At 36.9% G+C, this 22391-nt stretch overlaps 2 protein-coding genes across 3 annotated transcripts in view; one reads left to right on the forward strand and one right to left on the reverse strand.

Moving 5' to 3' along the window:
- Mier1 (MIER1 transcriptional regulator) overlaps positions 1 to 17352 on the reverse strand; it is a 61435-nt gene extending 44083 nt beyond the window's left edge. The window contains 3 exon segments of the mRNA XM_047539753.1: positions 3323 to 3347; positions 16071 to 16171; positions 17202 to 17352. Of these exon segments, the coding sequence (XP_047395709.1) occupies positions 3323 to 3347; positions 16071 to 16171; positions 17202 to 17268 (193 nt within the window). The 5' untranslated portion in view covers positions 17269 to 17352.
- The window catches only part of Dnai4 (dynein axonemal intermediate chain 4), a 110865-nt gene continuing 105718 nt past the window's right edge, over positions 17245 to 22391 (forward strand). The window contains exon 1 of one of the 2 annotated variants that reach the window (XM_047539741.1): positions 17245 to 17633. The gene's annotated coding sequence lies outside the window, so the exon portion shown is untranslated. The remainder of the gene's footprint in view (positions 17634 to 22391) is intronic. The other variant, XM_047539735.1, reaches the window with a different exon arrangement.

The raw sequence follows: 22391 nt of genomic DNA on the forward strand, positions 1-22391 counted from the left end.
TTTCTTGTTTCAAAGAGTACTTTAGAATAGCCTAAGCTGGGTGCTTTGGAGCATGCCTGTAATCCCAGCAGTTCGGGAGGCTGAGACAGGAGACTTGTAAGTTCAAAGCTGGACTTAACAAAAGTGAAGTGCTAAGCAACTCAGTGAGACACTGTCTCTAAATAAAATACAAAAAAAAAAAAAAAAAAATAGGGCTGGGGATATAGCTCAGTGGCTGAGTGTCCCTGAGTTCAATCCCAGGTACCTAAAATAAAACAAACAAAAACAGCCTATGTTTACTATGATGAGTGAATTGTAAACCAGGTCAGAGAACAAAGCACTTTGAAAGCAGTGTGCTCAGAGTCATTAAAAAAAAAAAAAAAAAAAAAAAAAAAAAGATATTAGTCAGCCAAATCAGATATAAGATTATATTACAATGAGTTATTAACGATTATCAGTTTTAGAATTACTTACAAAAAATTTAGAAAACCATACTACCTTAATTTCTACTAGAAGTAAGAAAAACTTGGCAAAATTTTAGTAGGAAATCCCAATAATGGGTGAAGGATTAGACACCATGGTTCCATAGGAGCACAATTTGAGAACAACTAATTTAGTTGTTTTGTCTCATCTCTTTTTTCTGAGTTTCAGTAGAAAACGCTCCTGAAATTTTTAGTTCACACAGGAATCTTCCAAGACACACAGCAAGCAATAATTAAGTCTTCCTAAACATGATGCCCTACTTTTCTTCTCCTTTGTAGGCAGAAAGACCCTTAAAAACCCCCCTACTACCACTTCTTCGTATATTATCCTAATCATAACTCTTATTGAGTGCATGTATTGTGAAAAATAATCACCCTAATTCCTATTGTTACTCTTTTACTGAACAAACCTGAAGCCATGAGAACACAGTGTCAAATCACAAGTATTATTCAACTTACCAGAAGTCCCCATTTTTTGTCATGATATGCAAAGTCAAATAATACTTGCCACTTCACTGCCCCACTACATTAAATAACAAAGTTTAAGTGAACTTCTCTCTTTTCACTCCAAATTCTCTCCCACATATACACAATTCTTACTAACTTTCAATTTCCATTGTTTTTCCTTGTCTTAATCTGACTGCTTTGTTTTATCTAATTTTTATCTTGTTTTTCAGGATCAACTAATCATCCTTTTGCTTTCCATCAACTGGTAGGTCCATCATCTAGGCTGTTTCCAGGACCAGGGGGTGAGAATTGGGGGAAGACATCACAATAATAAATTCTTAGGAATAAGGAGTCTAGTGCTTTGTATATATAAACATGCTGCTTCAGCATTAAGGCAGATATCATTGCTTTATCACAAAATGCCATCTTACTGAAGAATTACTAAAAGGTAGCCTATATCTTCTCAAAGATTCTAATGGCTACTAGTGTCGCAGGTAAAGCTTTTCATTAGTACCTCCACTTTGGTTTACAGGTTATATTGGTGGAGTCCACAACAAACCACTTAGTATGATCATGTGATTATAATTACTAACATTGATTCCAAAAGTACACATGCTACAAAGGGCATAGTCTTTTGTCAGTGGATCTTTTTTTTTTTTTTTAATCTGAGATTCTAATTCCTGATTTTCTCCACCAACTTTTCTTAACTGCTTACTAGCATTACTTAGAATAATAGACATGACTTTGTATAGAAGCTTGATATGAAAAAACATTAAAGATTTTCCTCAGTCTGAAAACAATCTTAAAAAAAATCCATATGTCTAAATATTCAACAAGTAGCAAAGGTTATTAAAGATATTTGTGTTCTTCAATCTCCATTATTCTTTCTGTTCTGTCCAGGGTGATGGAAACTGAAAAAGCCTTTTATGAGTTTAGTTTTGGAGAAGTTATTTTATGTATTTCTGCACTTGCTAATTAATGCCTCAAAACTGATAAAAATGTCTAAAAGACTATTAATAAACACTAGAACCTATTTTTTTCAATGAAAATGATCTCTGTTTGAAAAAAAAAATACTGGAAACAATTCTACATTCTAAAAAGGATAGAACACTTATGTGAGGTCAGATTACTTCCAATTTCAACTATCCAGAACATATCTATAAACCAGAAAGTTAAAAATATCCTTGAATTTCAGAAATGTCACAAAGCTTAATGTACTTTATTCTCAAGCACATTATAAAAGTAAAACATTTTCAGTTGAATTAAAGAAAAAAAATCAACTGTAAACTGAGCACTCTAGTTATTTATAAGGGTTATTTACAGCTCCCACAGTGTATAATAATTTTTGTTCATGAAAATGATTCTGCACCATTAAAAAAGGCTTATTTTAAACATTTAAAAAATTTTTTTCTTCCTAAAACACATAAAGGTGATTGCTTCAATAGTATGCAAAATTCAGCAATGTGGAATGTATCTCATACCTAAATATTCAATATATGTGAGATGTTTTTAAATAAAACATTACCAGGCCTCAAAGGGCTTCCTTTCACTCTTCTATATAGGGATGCTCCTTAACCCAAATACCCCATATAGAAAGTAGTCGTTTCTCTCTTGGTAAAATCCCTGGACACTTAGGCAAAAAGACTAATATTTGACTCTTTCCTTACTGCTATTGAACTTTAATATGAATGCTGTACCCGGAGGTAACAGACCCTGTGATCGTAAGAAATCTAAGAATCCTAAAATTAGATTTTATATAAAATATTCTAATTTCTAAACACCACTACAGTGACCAAACAAAAAATATCTGTGACTAACGATTGGTCTAAAGATCTTAAGTCTGCACCTCTAAGTTAGGAATAAATGAACTGTATTTGAGAGAAAGCAATAATCCTATATGTAAGGTCAGAATAAAACTTGATCCTATTCAAACCTAAGAATAGCTTCCTTAATTTACAACACTATTCACTTCTTGAACCTTTTGCTTGCTTTATTTTCCTGCCCCAATATATTAACAAGCTTTTTCTCAAATGAAACATTCTGAATGTCCTACACAAATAAAAATGTTTAAGCTAGTTGAATCCCTTTCAAAAAATATACTCTGAATACACTTCAATTCAAACAACAGTTTAAAACTATAAGAAATACATATGGCAATTCATCAAAGAAAAAGAGAAAGGAGGGGGAGGGAAGGAGAGGACCTAAAAATAGTCATTGAGGATGAATCCACAGTAGCCTCACCTGTACTTTCATGGGCAGTTAAACATTTCATCCATTTCTTTTCCCCCAGAGAAAAGAAGCATTCAGAAGAAAAGAAAGTCAGATGATAGTCTAACTCCTCTAGACCTTTATGCAACTAACAGGACAAATGTTAGGCAATTCGAGATTATAAAAAAAATATAGAAAAAACTTACCTGGACTTGAAGACTCAACAGATGGCTGAAGAGGGGAGAAAAGAAGACAAATTAGCATTTGTGTATAGCACATCTGCACAAACATTACAGGAACTATTCGATTACAAATATCATACCAAAAACTACAGTAAGCTTTAATGTCTGAATTGTTTTAAGACAAACTAAAACTTTCTACATAACTCTTTACCTTTGAATTATATTTAAGCACAGAAAAAAACTGAAACACTACAGAAACTAGAAAAAAGATAGTAATATGAAATTCATTCAGATTTTAAAAGCAATTGGGCCTCACATGTGGACTAAGAGGTATGATTTCGGATCTTGGAATTTCCTGAGATACAATTTCTCCTATCAATAAATAAAAAACTATGCACAAAGTTTGCTATCAAACTGGTCTATGGCTTAAAAAATGAATTGTGAAAATGGAGGCAGAAACAAAATAAAGGCATCATTATAAATACAATTATGTTGTAAGAAAGAAAAAATTAAAATGTCATTTAAGTACTAAACACTTATTAAGCTAATTTCAACAATAAATAACCACTTTTTAAAAGTTATCATAGAATTAGTAACCATTCAAACTAAAGACTAGAGAGGGTTATCTGAGGGAAGACTGTAAGATTTTCAATTATAATGCTTCCTCTACCATTCTACCTATCATACATTATTTAACCACAAGCAACTGGGAAATTTAAAGATGAAAATTTGTAGGAACTCATAAAAGATGTTTAAATGACATAAATTTATAAATAAACCTTGCCCATTCATTCACATCCAATAGAAGACAGACATGGAGGAAGGCCAAAAACACTAGCAACAGAATGACAGGGATACTGCCGTATTCTTGGCTTCTGGTAAGTAATGGGTCAGAGGCAAGAAGGAAAAGAAATGAGGAAAATAATGGTCAATTTTTCAAAAGCTAGGGTCAAAGACAAATTCCTATGTTTAAATCCCATTTTGAAACTTGTATACATTATGCTATTGTAAATATAGCATTCTAAATTTCATGTGGTCAATTGGATTCTTGAGGCACACTTTTTCAAAGGTCCTATTTTTTTCCCTATAAATTCTTAGAATGGGTCTTTCCTATAACATTGTCTAAGAAAAAAATAACAGTATCTAATATTATCTTATTTCCAATGTCACACCACTATAATTATTTACGTTACTCTACTGGAACACAGTCAATATAATGCTTTTTACTGTGGTTCCTCTAATGGAAAGCTAAAGACAGAGAGACAGAGAGAGAGAGTAATGTAACTATAAAAAGGGTTTCTACCTTGCTTAACATCTTTTGGGGCACAACTATACACTTTTGACTTGAAATGGATTTAACCATCACACAAATTATTACACAGAAATCCAATAATATTAATCCATTCATGTTTCATGCAGTTAAATTTTATTTTCCAAGTATTAGCATGATCTCTGCTAACAAGGCTACAGCAATTTTACTGACCACTTTCATCTGGTCCCATGTTGTTCACTACCCACAGAGAGTAGTCTTACAATGGTGGTTTTCTTATTAGAGAACTTTTAGAACAAATTTATATGACATAAACAAGAAAAATCTACATTACTTATGAATTAGGAACTTAAGAGAAATAGTTCTTGAGCAAATTTTTTTTTAACATCCCAACAATTATCTCATTCGACAGTCATGATAAAAAAGGTTTTCGATTAAAAACAAATTACTAAAGTTGAAGGGTATGTTTTTTACTGATGCTAGCTAGAGCAATACTAGGGATGCTGAATTGCAAGTGGTATCTACGAGAGATCTCACCAACACTAAATGATCATTATTTTATTGGTAAATACTTACCACTTTAAAATTCTGAAAAGGTCTCAAATATTTTCCTTTTTTTTTTTTTTTTTTTTTTTTTGCAGTGCTGGGGATTTAATCCAGGGCCTTGTACTTACAAGGCAAGCACTCTACAAATGAGCTATATCCCCAGTCCTATTTTTCACTCTTTAAGATACCAAATATTGAGAGGACTCGTAGCATTTGTAAGTATAGTCCACATGGAGCAAAGCACACAAAGTTCAAAGATTACACTAATAATCATATTATGTCAGACATTCTGCAATGTGTCAAGCACTGATTAGCATAGGGAGCAAAGGGTGGGATGGTTGCCTATATTTATTATCCATATACATTTTAGTATTTTATGTCCAAAATAAAACTTTATGGTGTCAGTTTAGGAGACAGGAATGAGATTAGTTTCTTGCAAGCTAATTATATCCAATTAAATCAAAGATGAGCTTCTGAAACTGGCATTTGAGAACAGTTCATACTGTGAACATTACATTGTTCAACTGACAAAATGATTATCTTTCAAGATAAAATGTGAGTTTAGTATCACAGTACAGAAGGCTTCAGGATAGAATGAAGGCAATTTTTATTTAGACATGAAAAAGTACAGAACTAGCTTATATTTACATAGTGCTATACATTTTCAAATGCATAGTTTCTTAATCATAACCATAAATCTGACAATACCTCATTTTATAGATTAGTAAACTCAGGAACATAAAATAAGATAAAGGTTCCACTGTGGTAATGAAGTCAGACCTGAAGCCTACACATTCTGACATCTTGGAGTTCTTTCTATACCTTCGAGAGAAAGAACTCCAAAATTTTTTGCTATCTCTTTTCTCTTTACCCTTTCTTTCTCTTTCCTTCTAAACTGGTTTTTATCAGTTCAAAGCATGTTTAAAATGCAAACATGAGTTGACATCTAATTTGCCAGAATGTAATATATGTCTCTTTAGAAAGTGATATCTCTACCTAACAATGCCCTCCAAGAAAACTTGCACCATCTACCATTAAATACTACATACAGCAAATTAGAAAGGGGGAAGGAGATGGGGAAAATTAAAACGAACAACAACAACAAAAAAAAAATTAAAGGAGCAGGCTGGGGAGATACTCAGTTGGTAGAGTGCTTGCCTTGCAAGCATGAGGCCCTGGGTTCAATCCCCAGCACTGCAAAAATAAAAAAGTAAATAAAAAATAAAAATAAAAAAAATTAAAGGTAAACAAGTACTTAGAGAAATATTTGCTTTTAGAAAAAGATCAAAGTAAGTTGGAAAATTTTAAACTGGGGATTAAAGAATAGTTAAGATGTACTCATACCCTACTGGTACAAAGGAGTTGGCTCAATAATTTTTTACATTATTTAGTCAATATGAATTTCCCCTACTAATACAACTATAACAGTACACCCATATATATGTATACCATTCATTACCACAATGTTGTTCTTGGCAAAAAGTTGGGGGAAAACTTAAATCCATCATTTAAACCAGTCCAAAATGATATATACTTCCTTCAAACAATGGAACACTATGAATTCATTAAAAAGAAGGAGACGGATCTGTTTATGTTGAAAGAGAAAAAAATGCTAAGAAAATTAGGATTAAAAAAAGTGTAGAATGTGCAACAAACTGGGCTAGAATACACATAAAATTTTTTTCCTCAAAGACACATGAGAATTTGTTCATAATAGCTTTTCCCAGGGAATGAATCAGGGAGAGGAGGCTTTTTTTATTTTATATTTTTCTGTTCTGTTGGAATATTCCAATCCTTTTCATGGGATTATAAACCATTTCATTTTGTTCTCTTTTCAATTTTTAAGAAAACCTAGTACTTGGTACTATTTTTGCAAAGTTATAATTTTGAAAAATTAGTTCTTTTTGGTACATGCATATTTGTTTTATCTGAGATGGAAAACAACACTGGAAAGACAAACATACAACGTAATTAGTATGCTAACTCAAATGAAAAAAAGTGCTCTAACTTTTATATAGCATTTACCCTTGCAATATATTTGATTTAGTTGCTAAAGTTGCTAACAGTAACAAATATTTAGTGCCTCCAATTTGTTCATATATTTCTTTTACACTTTTCTAGAACATCATGGAAAATGGTGGGAAGTGTTTCATGCAGCAGAAAACTGTAATTTGGGAAAAAAAAAGAATGATTCTACAAAAAGACTAGACTATTAACATTTTTACAAAAAAAAAATTAAGGTAGTAAAAACAGTAATATTCCTAGACCCATTTATTCCAGGCAATCAAAAGTTTATTTTCCATGCAAATAACTGAACAACACTCCCCCCAACCAATTCTATCACCATTTCTTTAAGTGTTGCCAACACCTCCTTAAGTTACATAGAGGCTAAATCAGATTCTCAAAGCAATTAAGGATAGAGGTCAGGAAGGAGTTTGGGACCCTATTCATGGATTAAAAAAGTTGCAGGGGTACTATGCCAAAGGCTTAGTACCCTCTCCCACCATACAAAATTATGTCCCATAACTTTGTTGTTACTTTTAGGAATGCTAGGGCATAAAACAGTTAAGTATGTTTTGGAGTTAAAATTAACAAATCTATTACAGTAAGTATAATTTAGAAGATAGAATGGTATTATAGAAAATAAGCATTAGGAATGCAGAAGTCTGTGTTCTACTCTTAATTGTGCCAGACTAACTGTATGAAAAACTGCATAAACTCTCTGCTCAAGTTCCATTTTCTCTATAATGAAAAAATTTAGATCATTTCAATTTTCTTGAAGACCTAAGTTCCTTATTTTTATTATGAATTGTTCAAAATACGTGACACTACAAAAGAGTATTTAGTTAAACAAATGAACAAATTTTCTCTTCTGAATACATTTTTTTAAAAAAATCTAGGACTATAAGGAAAGGAAAAGACAACCACAATTTGCAAAAAGTTACTTTGGGGTGCTACTTCATAAGTTTAATCAAGGGATTCTGATTTAATCAATGAATTCTGAAACCATATGCAAATATAAAGATACACTTAAGGTTCAATAGCAGTGTTTATTTCTAAATTAGTGGGGAAACTGATTAGTCCCTCCAGAATTATCTTAAAGAAATTTACTTTTAATTTGTCCCACCAAAGCTTTCCCACTTAAGTTTTTAGGTATTTTGACCCTCATACTTCCACTAACTAATAAGTTTTTTAGAACTCTAATGCATGTTGGTGCTCCTGCCTACTTTGGATAAAACCTTAATTTGCTCTAAAGTATAAACTAAAAAAAAAAACAAATATTTAACAGTATATAGAATTATTTAAAGCTTAAATCCATTGCAGTAGAACAAGTTTTGCTTAGAGTAGAAATTAACACATTGACATAATCCTATTTCCTTAAAGCATAAAATTCAAGTACTCTTAATGAAAGTGCTAAGCAAGGAATATTTTTTAAAGAAATGAATAGCTATAATAGTGAATAGTTCATGTACCATTTTTAGAAATATTAAAATACTTAACAGTATTAAATTCATTAATTTTTTTTTCTCTTTTTATTATAGAAACAGGATTTAGGGTAAAAAAAAAAAAAAGTGGGGAGAGGGGACTGGTCTTGCACTGTGCTGTACTTTTTTTTTTCCTTGAGAATAAAGTCCCATACATGTTTACAAACTTTGAAATAAATGACAAATTGTTCATTCCCAAGGTCCCTATACCACATTCCTTATAAAACCCTAACAATCAACTATTACTTCCTCTTTTTCCCTCTCTCTCTCAATCCTTCATAAAACTGTGACTACCCTGTAATTTCCTTTAAGTGTAACAAGGAGAACCTCCTTTTAAAAGGTTGGAAAATAATTTTAAGGAATAAGTAATGCGAAATTTACCAGACAGTACAAAGAAAGGGAGCGTATATCATTTCTTCTGAGCACATTAAATGTTTTTAATGCTACTACCATTTAAGAACCATTAAATACATACTTCCCATTATGGATTCAATTAGGACAATCAGATCAAATTATGAAAAACTACCATACTCTATTCAAATCTAAAACAACTTGAATTCAAGAATTACAAATATATTTTCTGAAAAAAAGTCAGGGTCATTCTCTTATGTAGAAAACAACAAAAAGAAAACCCAGAAGCATAAAACCTACATTTTTCTTTGATGATATGCTTCTTCAATAACCTGTTTCTCCCTTCGGATTTATTAATTAACTGTTTACTGTTGCTTTGCACTTGCTATTATTTCGTAAGTCAGCATCAATCTGCAAGTCTACTTAATCAAAAGCACAACAGTTCAGTATATGAATTATTTTACCACATGCATCATAAAGAATAAATCTTAGCTCACACACAAAAAAGCATGCTATAAACAAAGCATTTCTCATTTATCTAATTTTTTGAAACCAACAATCTTAAAAAATCATCACAATTACTGAAGTTTGAGGGGTTTTTTTTGTCTATGGCAGTGCTGGGGATAAAATCTAGGATCTTCCATGCAAAACTAGCTCTCTACCACTGAGTTACAGATATCCCCAGCTCAATTACTGAAGTACTGAGACCAGGAAAATTATAAATTATTTTTACTTTTTACCTCCTCATCTATTTTAGATTATTTATAGGATATCTCAAGGTTCTTCTACTCTTCCTGTAAAGTTACTATAAATAAAACCACCTATAAGCAATTAAAGAATTTAAAAAATGATTTCAAGATACAAGGTCCTTAAATAAATGCACTGAAAATAAAACTGATTTTTTTCCTTGAAATTGAACCATCCATGTGTTCCTGAAAACATGAGAATTCCATGCTCCAAATAATGAAATATTTAAGAAAATATATCCCCCCCACAAAAAAGCATATTCTAGAAAATATTAGGAAATGATTGGTGACTCCAAATAGTGTTTTCCCCCTCTTACATTAATGCAACCATCTTTAATTTCTGAAACAAGAAAGATGTTAATAAACATGTTTTCAGTACACTGGGCAGTAAAATTTCTAGATGAGGTTTTTTTTTTTAAACTCAAACTTCAATGTACTTTCATACAAAGTTATTTTTTTCCTTAATATCTTATCTTGAATTATGGCCACACAACTTAAAGCTAAAACCGTTAAGCACCATGAGGGAGAAACACTACCTTCTTAACACAATTCTACTTATCTAATGGAAATTCACCGAAAGGGGTCCCATTGCTACATTACTACTCCTGCTCTACATATCAAGGAAAATACACAATGTGATCCTCACCAGTTCTAAAATCTAGGTACTGACTCTCAGACTACTAGATTAAATCCAGTCACATTTAAGTGAAACAGAAATGACTATGTTCTCCAACTCTTGTGCCCTGAAATGCAATTTTTTTTGACCACCAAAAGCAAAAGAAATGAAATACAACATCTAAATTTAGATGTACATCAGATTATGTTTTTTAAAAAACTACTGGCAGCACAGAGTCGTGCTACAATAAAACCTCTTCCTCTTTTAATAGCAAATACTTTCGGACATAGATATAAAGCTAGTTTCCATAAGACAGCAGAAGTGACATCCTAAGAGCTTCCAGAAAACAACCTATGTACCAGCTGGTACATAAAAAAGCATACATACTCTAGTCATTTTTCTGTATTACAAGATCTAAAAAGGGTATTATGATATTGACAAAAATATAACTGATTTCATTAGCAAATAAAGGATGGTTAAAAACTGGGGACTAGAGAACAAATAAAATTACCTACTTCCTGAATCTATTTTAGGTGTCTCTGAAATCATGAAAATGGTAATTCTAACAAGGGTAATGCCATATTAACTAAACACTGAGTGGCTTTCCCTCAAGAAGAAACAACAAATACGTGACTGGGGAATTCCAGGGGATAAAGAACAACGAAATTCTCACATTGGTGAAAAAATAATAAATAAAACAAATAAATCACAATACTTCCTATGTTTAAAAGCTTAAAGGAGAGACAAAATTTAGATTTTTAGTAGCATATACGAAGTTCCAGTAATCGTAAACCAACAAGTGGTAGTTTGTTCATCAATTGTGTAGTTCTCAATATGCAAACAATCTACTACAGCAGAAAGGGGCTTTGGGACGTTGTTTACTAGAAAATGATAAAAGAGAAACTAAAGGGGGAAAAATCTCTAAGAAAATAAGTACCTCCGATTTGGACCGGATGGGGGGCAGCCTAAAAAGTGAAAGGGGTTAAGGGTGGAAAAGCAACTCCAGAGGTTTTACCTGGTGGTGGTGGTGGGGGTGTGTGTGGTTTTGTGGGGGGAGGCAGTTGTAACTATTCGGAGAAATGGGGAGATTCCCCAGTTTGGAGGGCTGGATTGCGAGCGTGATTTTCCTCCACGCTCATTTTATCTTTACCAGAATTAAAAAGGCCGTTCAGCCTTACGTTTTCCCCACCATCGACTGAATGTCAGTAGCAAACGGGTGGGGGTGACGCGGAAGGGCGCAACAGCATCTCGGTTAGGGAGGGAAGAAACTTCGTAAGAGGAAGCAGCGGCTCCTCTCCTAGCCCTGGCACCGGCCGGCGAAGTTGCGCCACAGGCACCCCTTCCCAGACCGACGCCCCCTCCCCCTCGCCCCGCACTACTGCGTAGCACCCAGCCCTTCAAACTGCCCCGAAGTCCAACTACGTCTCCGCTTTCTCCCTACCCCCGGAACCATCCCAACTAAGTTCCAAGGAAAGCTCCCGCCCGAGCGCGGCCTGTTCCGGACAACAGGTGGGCAGTGGCGCCAGCAGGGCTGGGCCTCTACCTGGCCAGGCCCACTCCACTCCTCCCCGGCCAGGGCCCGGGGGCCGCCCGGCTCCGGGACAGGGAGGGGGAGCTTGCTCCCTACCTCCGCCATATTTGCCGTACTGCAGGGTCACATCCTCCGCGGCGTGCCCGCGGCTGGGTCACGGCCAAACCCGGATGTGAGACTCGGCAACGGGACTCCGGCCGCCGCCGCCGCCTCTCCCGCCGCCGCTGCCTCGGCGGGAACGCGCAGGATGCCGCCCGAAGCGCGCCACCACACCCCACTCCGCCCCCCTCGCGGCGCCCCGGCTGGGCTGGACTGGGAGGGAAAAGGCCAGCGAGCACGCGCGGAGCAGGGACGTGAGCGCGCGCGCGCGGCCCGGCAGCCGGCCCTCCTGGCAGAGCGCGGACGGGGCGGGGCCAAGGTGGGTGTGGGGGAGGTGGGCATCGCCGAGTCCGGCGCCTGCCCCAGCTGACCTGCGACCCGAGCCCGCGCGTCTTGGGTAGAGAGGGTGCGGGAAGGTGCCGGAGGAACCCTGTCCAGCATTTACATAGGAGGGGAAAATACGTTCTATTTACAAGTCGGTCATTTTTGAAGTGCATGTTGCTGGAAAACGGATGTTGCTGTGATGCAACGGCGGCACGAACTGTAAAGCGGTTATGCCTTGACAAATATTCCTTCGGTGATTCCGACAGGAAATGTAACATCCCATATCCCAAAATCTTTGGGAAAGGGCAGAGCAAAGATTAAGAAAAGGATTGTTAGGTAGTCTGCCATCCTCCAATCTCATTTGCTATTTCTCACATGAAGCAACATAATGGTTGAATTTCTGCACAACTAAACAAAATTTTAAAATGTAAAATAATGAGAAGTCGTTCTTTGATGGGCATAAATAATCTCCTACTTGACTGCATGGAAGAACCTACTTGTTTGCAATGCCTGCGATCTGAAAGTTTTAATGTATTCGTCTAGAGCTGCCAATTGGCCTTGATACCAATACTGATGACTGCCAGAGCCAATGATTTCGAAGTACCAAACTTGTTTCACTTCCATTACTAAAGTAGATACTAGCCAATACAAAGGCAATATTAAAGTGGACACTAATACTTTACTAAACCAGGAGTTTAAAAAGACTTACTCAAAAAACAAGTTTTTGTACCCGCCCCAGCCCAATCTTCAAGGATTCTTAATGCAGTTTCAAAAATGACTACCAAAAATCAAATCGTTAAATGAAAATTATTCATTCTTTCTAAATAATGTGAGACCAGTGCTATATAATATAGTGCATAAATGTGCACACACACCATTTTTCTTAACGCTTACAAAGCAATACAGGGGACACAGTTTTTAAAATTATTTGTATTCCCTTAACATTCTAAGCTCTATCAAGCATTTTCCTATTTCCAAAGACAATATTTACTTGAAACTCTTATGTCCAATAATTTGTGCATGAATAAACTGCATTTACAGGTATATGAAGTAGCTGCTAAGTGAAAGAACATTACCTGGTAATTTGACAGGAAAAGAGTCCACAGACAGTCTGTAAACCAATTAAACATAAACATCTGATGCACATTTTCTACTGAAAGAAAAGCAAGGGAAAGAAGAGAAAGGAAAACTTTAAGGTTCCCAAGTCTACAAACAATTTTTACCATTAACTGTACTGTACAGTATTTTCATTTATTTTTAAGAAAATATATAAAAGTGTTTCTTTAGGATTCCTTGAGAGAATAAATGTTTTAGCATAGGTATATAGTTTCTATGAGTTACCCTGTTGAATTTTTTTACTCTGGACTGAAAGTAAAATGACTTTTTAAAAATGTCAGTTAATAAAACAGTTCTCATGATACACTGGGTGAAAAGAGCTGAAGGCAAAAAACAATGGATGTGCATGGACCTGAGGTGAGTACAGATAAAAACAACGAAGGGCCTAGAGGCAGAAGAAACTCAGGTTTTACATACCAGAAAGTTAAGGGAAAGTTTTCCATTAAATTATGAAAGTTAATATATGAAATTGAGCTGGCTATCAAGGGAAAGACTGAAGCATTGTTGAAATACAAGGCACAGGAATAAGTTGCTTGCTTTAATCCATTGAATTTTTGATTCTTCAGTTCAACTATCAACAAAAATCCCAAATTGTGATAAAGAACAGGGGATCAGGTCCCTTAAGGTACTGAAACCAATACTGGAAGTTAGGAAGACTGGATCTAAGACAGTTTTAAATGGATATTTATCTTACTATTAAATGACTTTTAAGTTTAATATTTATCAGTGCTGTTAACTCTAAATGGCATTGTCATTTAGGAAAAAAAAAAATCCCTCCACATTTTTTGTTGTTTTGTGGGTTTAGTCAGATCTAAAGGAAAGGAGAAAAATTTCTAGTACTCTTAAGTTTTAGGTAGTATCACTATGGAATTCAATACACTTTCACTCTTCTTTTATTCTTTAAGGAGCTTCGTTAAGGAAAGAACAGTCTCCAAACTCTTGCTTAACCTCTTCAGTATAAAATACGGAAGAACTAAGTATTCATTGGTCATACAATCTTAAGGGTTGGATGGGACCTTATAGGTTTCTAGTCAATTTCTCTACACTTTGGCATAGGGATCCCTCAGAATGCTTCTATTACCAGGCTCTTCTGCTTAATTAAACACCTCCTGTGATTCACCATATCCCATGAAGAAACTGCTCTTTTCAAAAAATGCTCAAATGTTTGGAACATTCTTCTTATTAAGCCAGAATATAGCTTAGCACTTTATTACCCTTAGTTATTTGGTACTTTGTATTAATTCAACAGGTATCTTCTTTTGTATTCAAATGCCAACAGTCATTGACTTGGTTAACAAAAATGTATCTTTAAAGCCTTTTGCTATTAAAAGAACTGGAAATAGGTCATAATAAAGCTAAAAGCATCAGAAAAATCACTGTTAATTATGATATTCAAAATTATTATACTGTATGTTATTTATTAATGTGCTAGCCAAAATGGTAGCTCCATTAGAACTGTACAAGTAAAATGTTTAAAAGTTTTTTTAAAAAAGTGACTAATTCTAATTTTATGTGAGGTTTGTGGTTTGTCCCCCTAACAAAAAAATCCCTAAATAAAGCCTAAAAAAATGCCTCTTTTGCTCTAATTCTCTACCTAACGGTCTCCTTGTTTTTAAGCAAACTAATACTAACTTTTTTTTTTCCAATATTAAGCTACTCACAACTATTTTTACATTGGGAAATATTTTTAAGCAACTTACTGAACCCTCCATTCAAAGTTATTCAACAACTTCAGAGGTTATAAAGTGCATACAAACACACAAACACACATGAACCCCTTATAGATACGTTGCTACTGAAAGATGCATTTAGGGTCAGGAATTTACCTCAGCCTAAACTAACCCATAAAAAACTCCTCTGACAATTTACATATGCCTAAGAAATATAACCTTTTATTCAGCACCAACTCCTGATTCAAATACAACTAATGTATATACCTATACTATGTAAACATGTTTATACAACTCAAAAAGGAACCTCTCAAAATGCACCAAGAAAAGACTAGTAACAATTTTAACTCCAGGGCTGATATACTGAAATAGATAAATACAACACACTGAAAACTCTAAAAATGAATTCTGTATTTAATAACTTTCAGGGCCCATGAGTCCTTATGAGATTGTTTTGTAAGCTACTTACTAAAAATTTAAAGTGACAGCCTTCACCATCTTCATGATGAGGAGGTAAAAATTAATGGATGATTACTAATCTGGTTTAAAATGCCTAAATATCAAAAACTCGTTTTCTCAAACAACATTTTATATAATCTGAGTTTACCTTCATGTTAGTAGGCAGAATGCAGGTTGCAAAAGCAGTAACGTATTACATTTGAAAGCTCCATATCTATGCAACAATAAGCATTATATTTTTGTTAGTTTTTTTTATTATTAACACCACCTCAAACACTTATATAGCCTTTTGGTTCTTCAGAGAACAGTTCTGGTTTTTCGTTTCATAATTCTTACCTAGTTTTATCCAGTGGCCCCGTTTCATCAGTATATTACAAACTAATATGTTAAGAGTTCATACATCGCTGATGTTAAATATCTCACCCAAATTCTGGAAATTATTGGCCCAATAGCAGTTCTCAAACACTGGAACATACAGAAAAGTAATGTAATAATATTTATACTACTTGAGGGAGTTTGGATTTTCCCTCCCTTCATCTCCAAGTGTGCCCTTGCCTACCAGCATCACATCCGTCTTGTCTGCATTGAACCTCAACCAGTTGGTTCTTAACCACGTCCGAAACTCAGCCAGGCACTGGGAGAATCGAGCCACCACACCATCTGGATTAAAGGAAAGAAAGCCTCAGTAGCAACGAGTCAAAACGATTTTTATCCCAAGATCACCATTCTGTCTCAAATTTTTAAAAAGATGGCTGGGAACTAGGTCAAGTAGCCCACGACAATTTTAGAAAAAATTAACGCAATTTGTAACCAACAGTAAAGGAATTAAAGCGGCCCAATAAATAGGTCGCCGTATTTCACCTACGTCTTAAGGTTCAGTCAACTCGGGGTCATGTGTGCTAAGTGGCCTTAGTCCGTTCATAAAATTGCGTTAAGTTTTCCTGCAAAATTACACTTTTAGCGTTGGAGGAAGCGCTACTTAGGGAAAACTGAAGCCCAGCGAAGAGTAGTGACTCGCCCAAGGTCACACTGCATGCAAGGGCCAGAGATGCGCTCCAGGCCAGGGACCTCTTCGTTATAAATTGAAGCATCACCACTCAAGGGGGGCAAGCACGCCTAGTTCCCTCACTGCAATGCCGTCTTTGCAGTCTCTTCCCTCCTCTGCTCACTCAGAAGTGGCAGGTTGGCGCAAGACCCCGCTACCACAGAGGATTCAGTGTTTCGGAGGGGGCCTCCCAGGACAGGGACACATCTGGGGAAAACACAGGGTGAAAGAGGTGGAGCCACAGGGGAGTGGTCACTTGGCCCCACCCCGACCAAGATCGAGGACCGACAGGTAAAAGGGGCCGTAGCAAACGGGGCGAGGCGAACTCACTCCGCAGCGGATTCCCAGCGCGCCGCGGACGCCAGGGAGACCCGCGCTGTCGCCACCGCGAAGCAGAAAGATCTGGCGCGGAGCGGGTGGGCGGAGGTGGGGAGTTGCGCATGCGCCTCCGGCGGCCGGCGCCTCCGCGCGGCCCGCGAGCCAGGCGCGCTCTCTGGCAGCCCCTCCCCGGAAGTTAAGGGTCTTCCGGGCGGTACTCTGCAGTGGGGGAGGGGAGGGAGAGAAAGGGGACTGAGGACACCTCAGGAGCCCCTCATCCCGAGCAGGAGTAGGAGGGGAGGGATGATGTGTGGAGGCTGCACTTACAGCCGCTGCCGCTGCTGCCGCCGCCACCTTCGCTGCTGCCACCGCCGCCTGAAGAAGCCCCATCCATCCGCCTGCAGCCGGGAGACTCAGAGCCTGGGAGGGGCCTGGGGCCCGGGCCGCCCTCCTCCTTCTTCCAGTCGTCGTCCAGAGCTTCCTCCTGCTCCACCAACCCTCTGCCCTCCCCTCCGCCTCCGCCCTCCTCCTCGGCCTCGAGCCGCCAGCCAACCGCGCGGCCGCTTGTTGAGCCAGGGCTCCACGGTCTCCATGACGCCCGGCAAACATTTCGGAACCACGGCGCTACCCGCTAATGCCCGGGGTTGGGGAACAGGGATTCCAGAAGCAGCCAGGAAAGGGGTGGTAGACCACTCCCCACCCCGTCGCCACCATGCCCATCTCTCCAACAAACAGCCGCAAGCAGCCTAACCTTTCGCCGTAAGTTCCGGCGCGAAAACCTTAGCTCCCGTGGGCCAGAGGGAGCCCTTCAGGATATTCTCCCTAGATTTGGGAAGGGGTCATTTTACTGCCTCTGGGTCCGGTCAACAGCCCTCAAAGCTCCCAGGCTGCGGTAGTTCCTGCTCTCGCTTGGAGCAGCCTTTTTAAAACCAGAACTGCTAATGCTTGCTCTGAGAAGACGGGGCTTTGTTTAGAACCACCCATCCTCCTAGTACTGAGTTTGTCCCCCTCCCTTCCATCTGTATTCTAGTTTGATGCCTCCATGCAGTGCTCACGTGCTCAGGTGCATCAACTTCAGGAGCCACCAGATCGAACATTGCTATACTTGGTCGTAAGGGATTTTTTTTTTTTTTTTTTTTTTGACCTTCCTGCCTTAAAATTCTGCGAACTTATCTCGCTTATGACTTTGGGCTGCTCACTGAATTCCACTGAAGTTCCCCAGTTTATTCTCTCTGGCACTTCCAGATCATTTTTGTTCTCTCTTCACAAACCTTCAACATCCCTTTCTGCAATCTTTTTCAGTAATTTTTTTTTTCTTTTCTTTTCTTTTCTTTCTTTTTTTTTTTTTTTTCAGCGCAACTTGTTGAAAGTTCTTGGGAGAGAGTCTGTTCACCTTTGAATATGGTACTCGGGCTTTTGTCCATCCTACCACTCCACCAAAATAAACCTTTTACACCAGTTTACACTTTTGTCCTTAACTGACCCATCAGCAGCTTTGATCTAATTGATCACTTCTTGAGTTTTGAAATACTTCTTTTTGTTTCCACTTTTTCTTAGATATTCCCTTGGTTCATGGCTACTTCTTTTAAAATATATTACTGGTACCTACTCACCTCTCCCATAACTGAATATTGGAGTATCGCTGGGTCATTCCTTAACCTGTTCTATTCACTACTGGCCTTATGCCTTTTAAAATTACCTATAATGGTAATTAACAAGTTTTAGCTCTAGCCAAGACTTCCCAAGAAAAAGGAAACATCTCACTTAGAAATTACAAGACATCTCAAAATTCATATTCAAAACTGAATTCCTTCTTTTGCACTTTATAGTCTTTGCCATTTCAATAAATGGTGAATGCCACTTTTACAGTTCCTGAGGTGAAAAACCCTGGAGTTACCCTTGACTTCTGTCTTATACCCCATTCCATCAGTGATTTCTATCTGCAAAATAAGTTGAGACTACCACTCTCATGTAAGTCATTATCACAGTGTGCTGCCTAGTCCTTTTGCTAGTACCTTCCATAAAGTTTTCATTGTGAATCATCTGCTGAAAACCTTCCTCAAGTTTTTTCATATTTCACTCAGAGTAAATGCTCACATTCTTACAGGGCCCTACTTGGGTAATTTACACTTCACATGCTTTGTTACACCACACATTAGGCATACTATTACCATTCCTGGTCCTGTGCATTTAACATTCTTTGGAATATTATGCTCCATTACTCATTTTTTTTCAAGTATCACCATCCATAAAATAATACTTCCAGCATTTTGATACCTCACCCTTTATTTTTTCCATAAAATGTACCCATATACATATATATATATACCTATATATTAATCTGCCTTCACCCAAGTAGTGATGCTCAATGAGAGCAGAGAGTTTTGTTTTGTCTCCCACTGTTTCTTTTAGCCTAAAGAATATGCTTAGTAAATATTTAGTGATTAAACAAAGGAATGTGTAGATATACTTAAGTAATTGATTACTGTTTATTTTGTCTGGTTTTTGTTTCCACTCATGTATGGAAATCTCAAAGTGAAATTAAAGTGAATTTAGGCGAATTAAAAGTAATACAGGTCTCTAGTGGCTGACTGTGTTAGGAAAATTCCCTTGGGAATTTCTTAAATAATGATAGATTCATAATAAATTAATTATTAAAGATTGGGGTAGAATGGGAAGCAGTATAATCTTTACTCTTTGAGGTAGCTGTATTATCTCATTAAAACAAAGCTTCAAAGACACTGAAGTTTGCAACATCTTGGCTTGACCTGATGTGTTATTTCTCTTCTTTCTCCTTTTAGTATTGAATCCTGATCTTGTAAAGAATCTCTCAAAGCGTTTATCAATTTTCCACTTTCTCACTTAAGTTTCTCCTGAATTAGATCCTTCCCATTGGCTTAATAATATTGGACAAATCTCTCATTGTAAAAACAACCACTTGCTCTTCAATGCCTTTATTTCATTTCTCTGCCTAGTTCCTTTGTTCTAATTCCCTACATGTTCATATTTCCTGTCAATTCTTTATTAGTATTTTCATTTGTTTGCATTGCCCATCTGTCTTGGATATTATCCACTTGTTACATTAGATCCTTTACCATATTCAGGAAAGTTATTTTAAATCTGTGGTCTAACTGTTTCTGATATTTCTGCCATATATGAATCTGGTTCTAATGCTTACTTTGTCTCTTCACATCATTTTTTTCCCTTTTAATATGCCTTATAATTTTTTGTTGGAAGTAGAATATATTGTATAATGTAAAACAAACTGAGATAAATAGAACTTTAGTGTGAGTTTTTATGTTTGACTTTGTATTTATAGTTTGCTATAAGTGTTAAGTGTAGGCGGCTTCAATTTCTTGTAGTGTTCTTGATTTCGTCTCTTCTGTTTTCAGGCCCCCCTCCCCTTTTTAAATTCTTTTAGATATACAAGACAGTAGAGTGTATTTTGACATATTATACATACATGGAGTATAACTTCTCATTCTTGTGATTATACATGATGTGGAGTTAAACGGGTCACATATTCATATATGAACACAGAAAAGTTATGTCCAATTCATTCTGTTCCCATCCTTTCTCCCTTCCCTACATTCCCCTTTGTCTAATCCAAAGTTCTGTTCTTCCGTCCCCCGCCCCCATATTGTGTGTTAGCATCTGCATATCAGAAAGAACATTTGGCCTTTGGTTTTTTTTGGGATTGTCTTAGCGTGTTAGTCTCCAATTCCATCCATTTACCAGCAAATGCCATAATTTCATTCTTCTTTATGGCTGAGTAATATTCTATTGTGTATGTATACCAACTTTCTGTATCCATTTATCTGTTGAAGGGCACCTAGGTTGGTTCCATAGCTTAGCTATTGTGAATTGAACTGCTGTAAACATCGATGTGGCCTCATCACTGTAGTATGCTGATTTTTAAGTCCGTTTTATAGGCCAAGGTGTGGAATAGCTGGGTCAAATGGTGGTTCCAAGTTTTTTGAGGAATCTCCACACTGGTTTTTAAAGTGGCTGCACCAATTCGCAACACCACCAGTAATGTATGAGTGTGCCTTTTCCCCCACATCCTCACCAATATTTATTATTACTTGTAATTCTGATAATTGCCATTCTGACTGGAGTGTAGTTTTAATTTGCATTTCTCTTAATTACTTGAGCTGTTGAACTTTTTTTCATATATTTGTTGACCATATGTCTTCTATAAAGTACCTGTTCAGTTCTTTAGTCCATTATTGATTGGGTTATTTGGTTTTGGGGTGTTAAGGTTTTTGAGTTCTTTGTAAATCTTGGAGATTAATGCTCTATCTAGGTGCAGTTGGCAAAGATTTTCTCCCATTCTGTAGGCTCTTTTCACATTCTTGATTATTTCCTCTGCTGTGAAAAAGCTTTTCAGTATGATACCATTCATTTATTGATTGTTAATTTTACTTCTTGCACGTTAGGAGTCTTGGTTGAAGAAGTTGGTTTCCTGAGCTGACATGGATGGAGAGTTGGGCCTACTTTTTCTTCTAGTGGATGAAGGGTTATCTTATCTAATGCCTGGGTCCTTGATCCACTTTGAGTTTTTTGCAGGATGAGATGATTTAATGTCATTTTGCTACATAGGATTTCCAGTTTCCCAGCATCATTGTTGAAGAGGCTGTCTTTTCTCCAGTGTTAGTTTCTGGCACCTTTGTCTAGTATGGGATAAGTGTATTTATGTGGTTTTGTCTTTGTGTCTTGTATAATGTACCACTGATCTGTTTTGGTGCCAATATCATGCCATTATTGTTATTGTAGTAGAGCCTTTTTCTTAAGTGGCGTTTGAGCTTTATAGTTGGTGGTACTCCTATTAATAGGAGCCCAGTTGTGATGTGGCAAGATTTAAGGACAGGGGACAATTCTGTAATCCAATGACTAAGTCTTCATCTTTTAGTGGACCTTTATCACTGGGGTGTAACCTTTACGTGTGTAAAGCATTTTCCCCCCATCTTTAGCTGAAACAAGGTAACTGATTGGGATCAGAGGTGGGTATTTTCTTTCCCCATGTCAGTTATGCTGTGGTAAAACCCAAGTTGGTTAGCCTCTTAAAATACTTTCCTTGAAGATAGGCCTTTGTTAAGGAGAACAGAACATTCTGGGTGTATTTCAGAATGGTTCCTTTCCATCCATGTGCTGGAACCCTGAGGGAATTGTCTCTGATTTTCATCTGGAGAACTTGGTAAACTCATGGAGGTAAAATGAAATGGTGGGCCCCTCCCTAGGCTGGATCCCCAGTTTTTCTCTCAAGGTAGTCTGCACTCAGTCTGCAGCAATTAGTAAATTGCCCTTTAAGTTTTCCTACCACTTGCTTATTCTAGTGGCAGTTTCTGCTTCCTGTACACTGTGATTCTGTTTTCATCTGCCTCTCTAATTCTCAAGGTAGTTATTTGCCCTATGATCTCAATTTTCTAGTGGACCTAAACAAAATAAAAAATAAGCATCTGGTGCTGTAGCTCAGTGGTAGAGCACCCTTGGTTCAGTCCCCTTGATCATGCAAGG

Source organism: Sciurus carolinensis, chromosome 1, assembly GCF_902686445.1.
Source record: "Sciurus carolinensis chromosome 1, mSciCar1.2, whole genome shotgun sequence".
Lineage (NCBI taxonomy): Eukaryota > Metazoa > Chordata > Mammalia > Rodentia > Sciuridae > Sciurus > Sciurus carolinensis.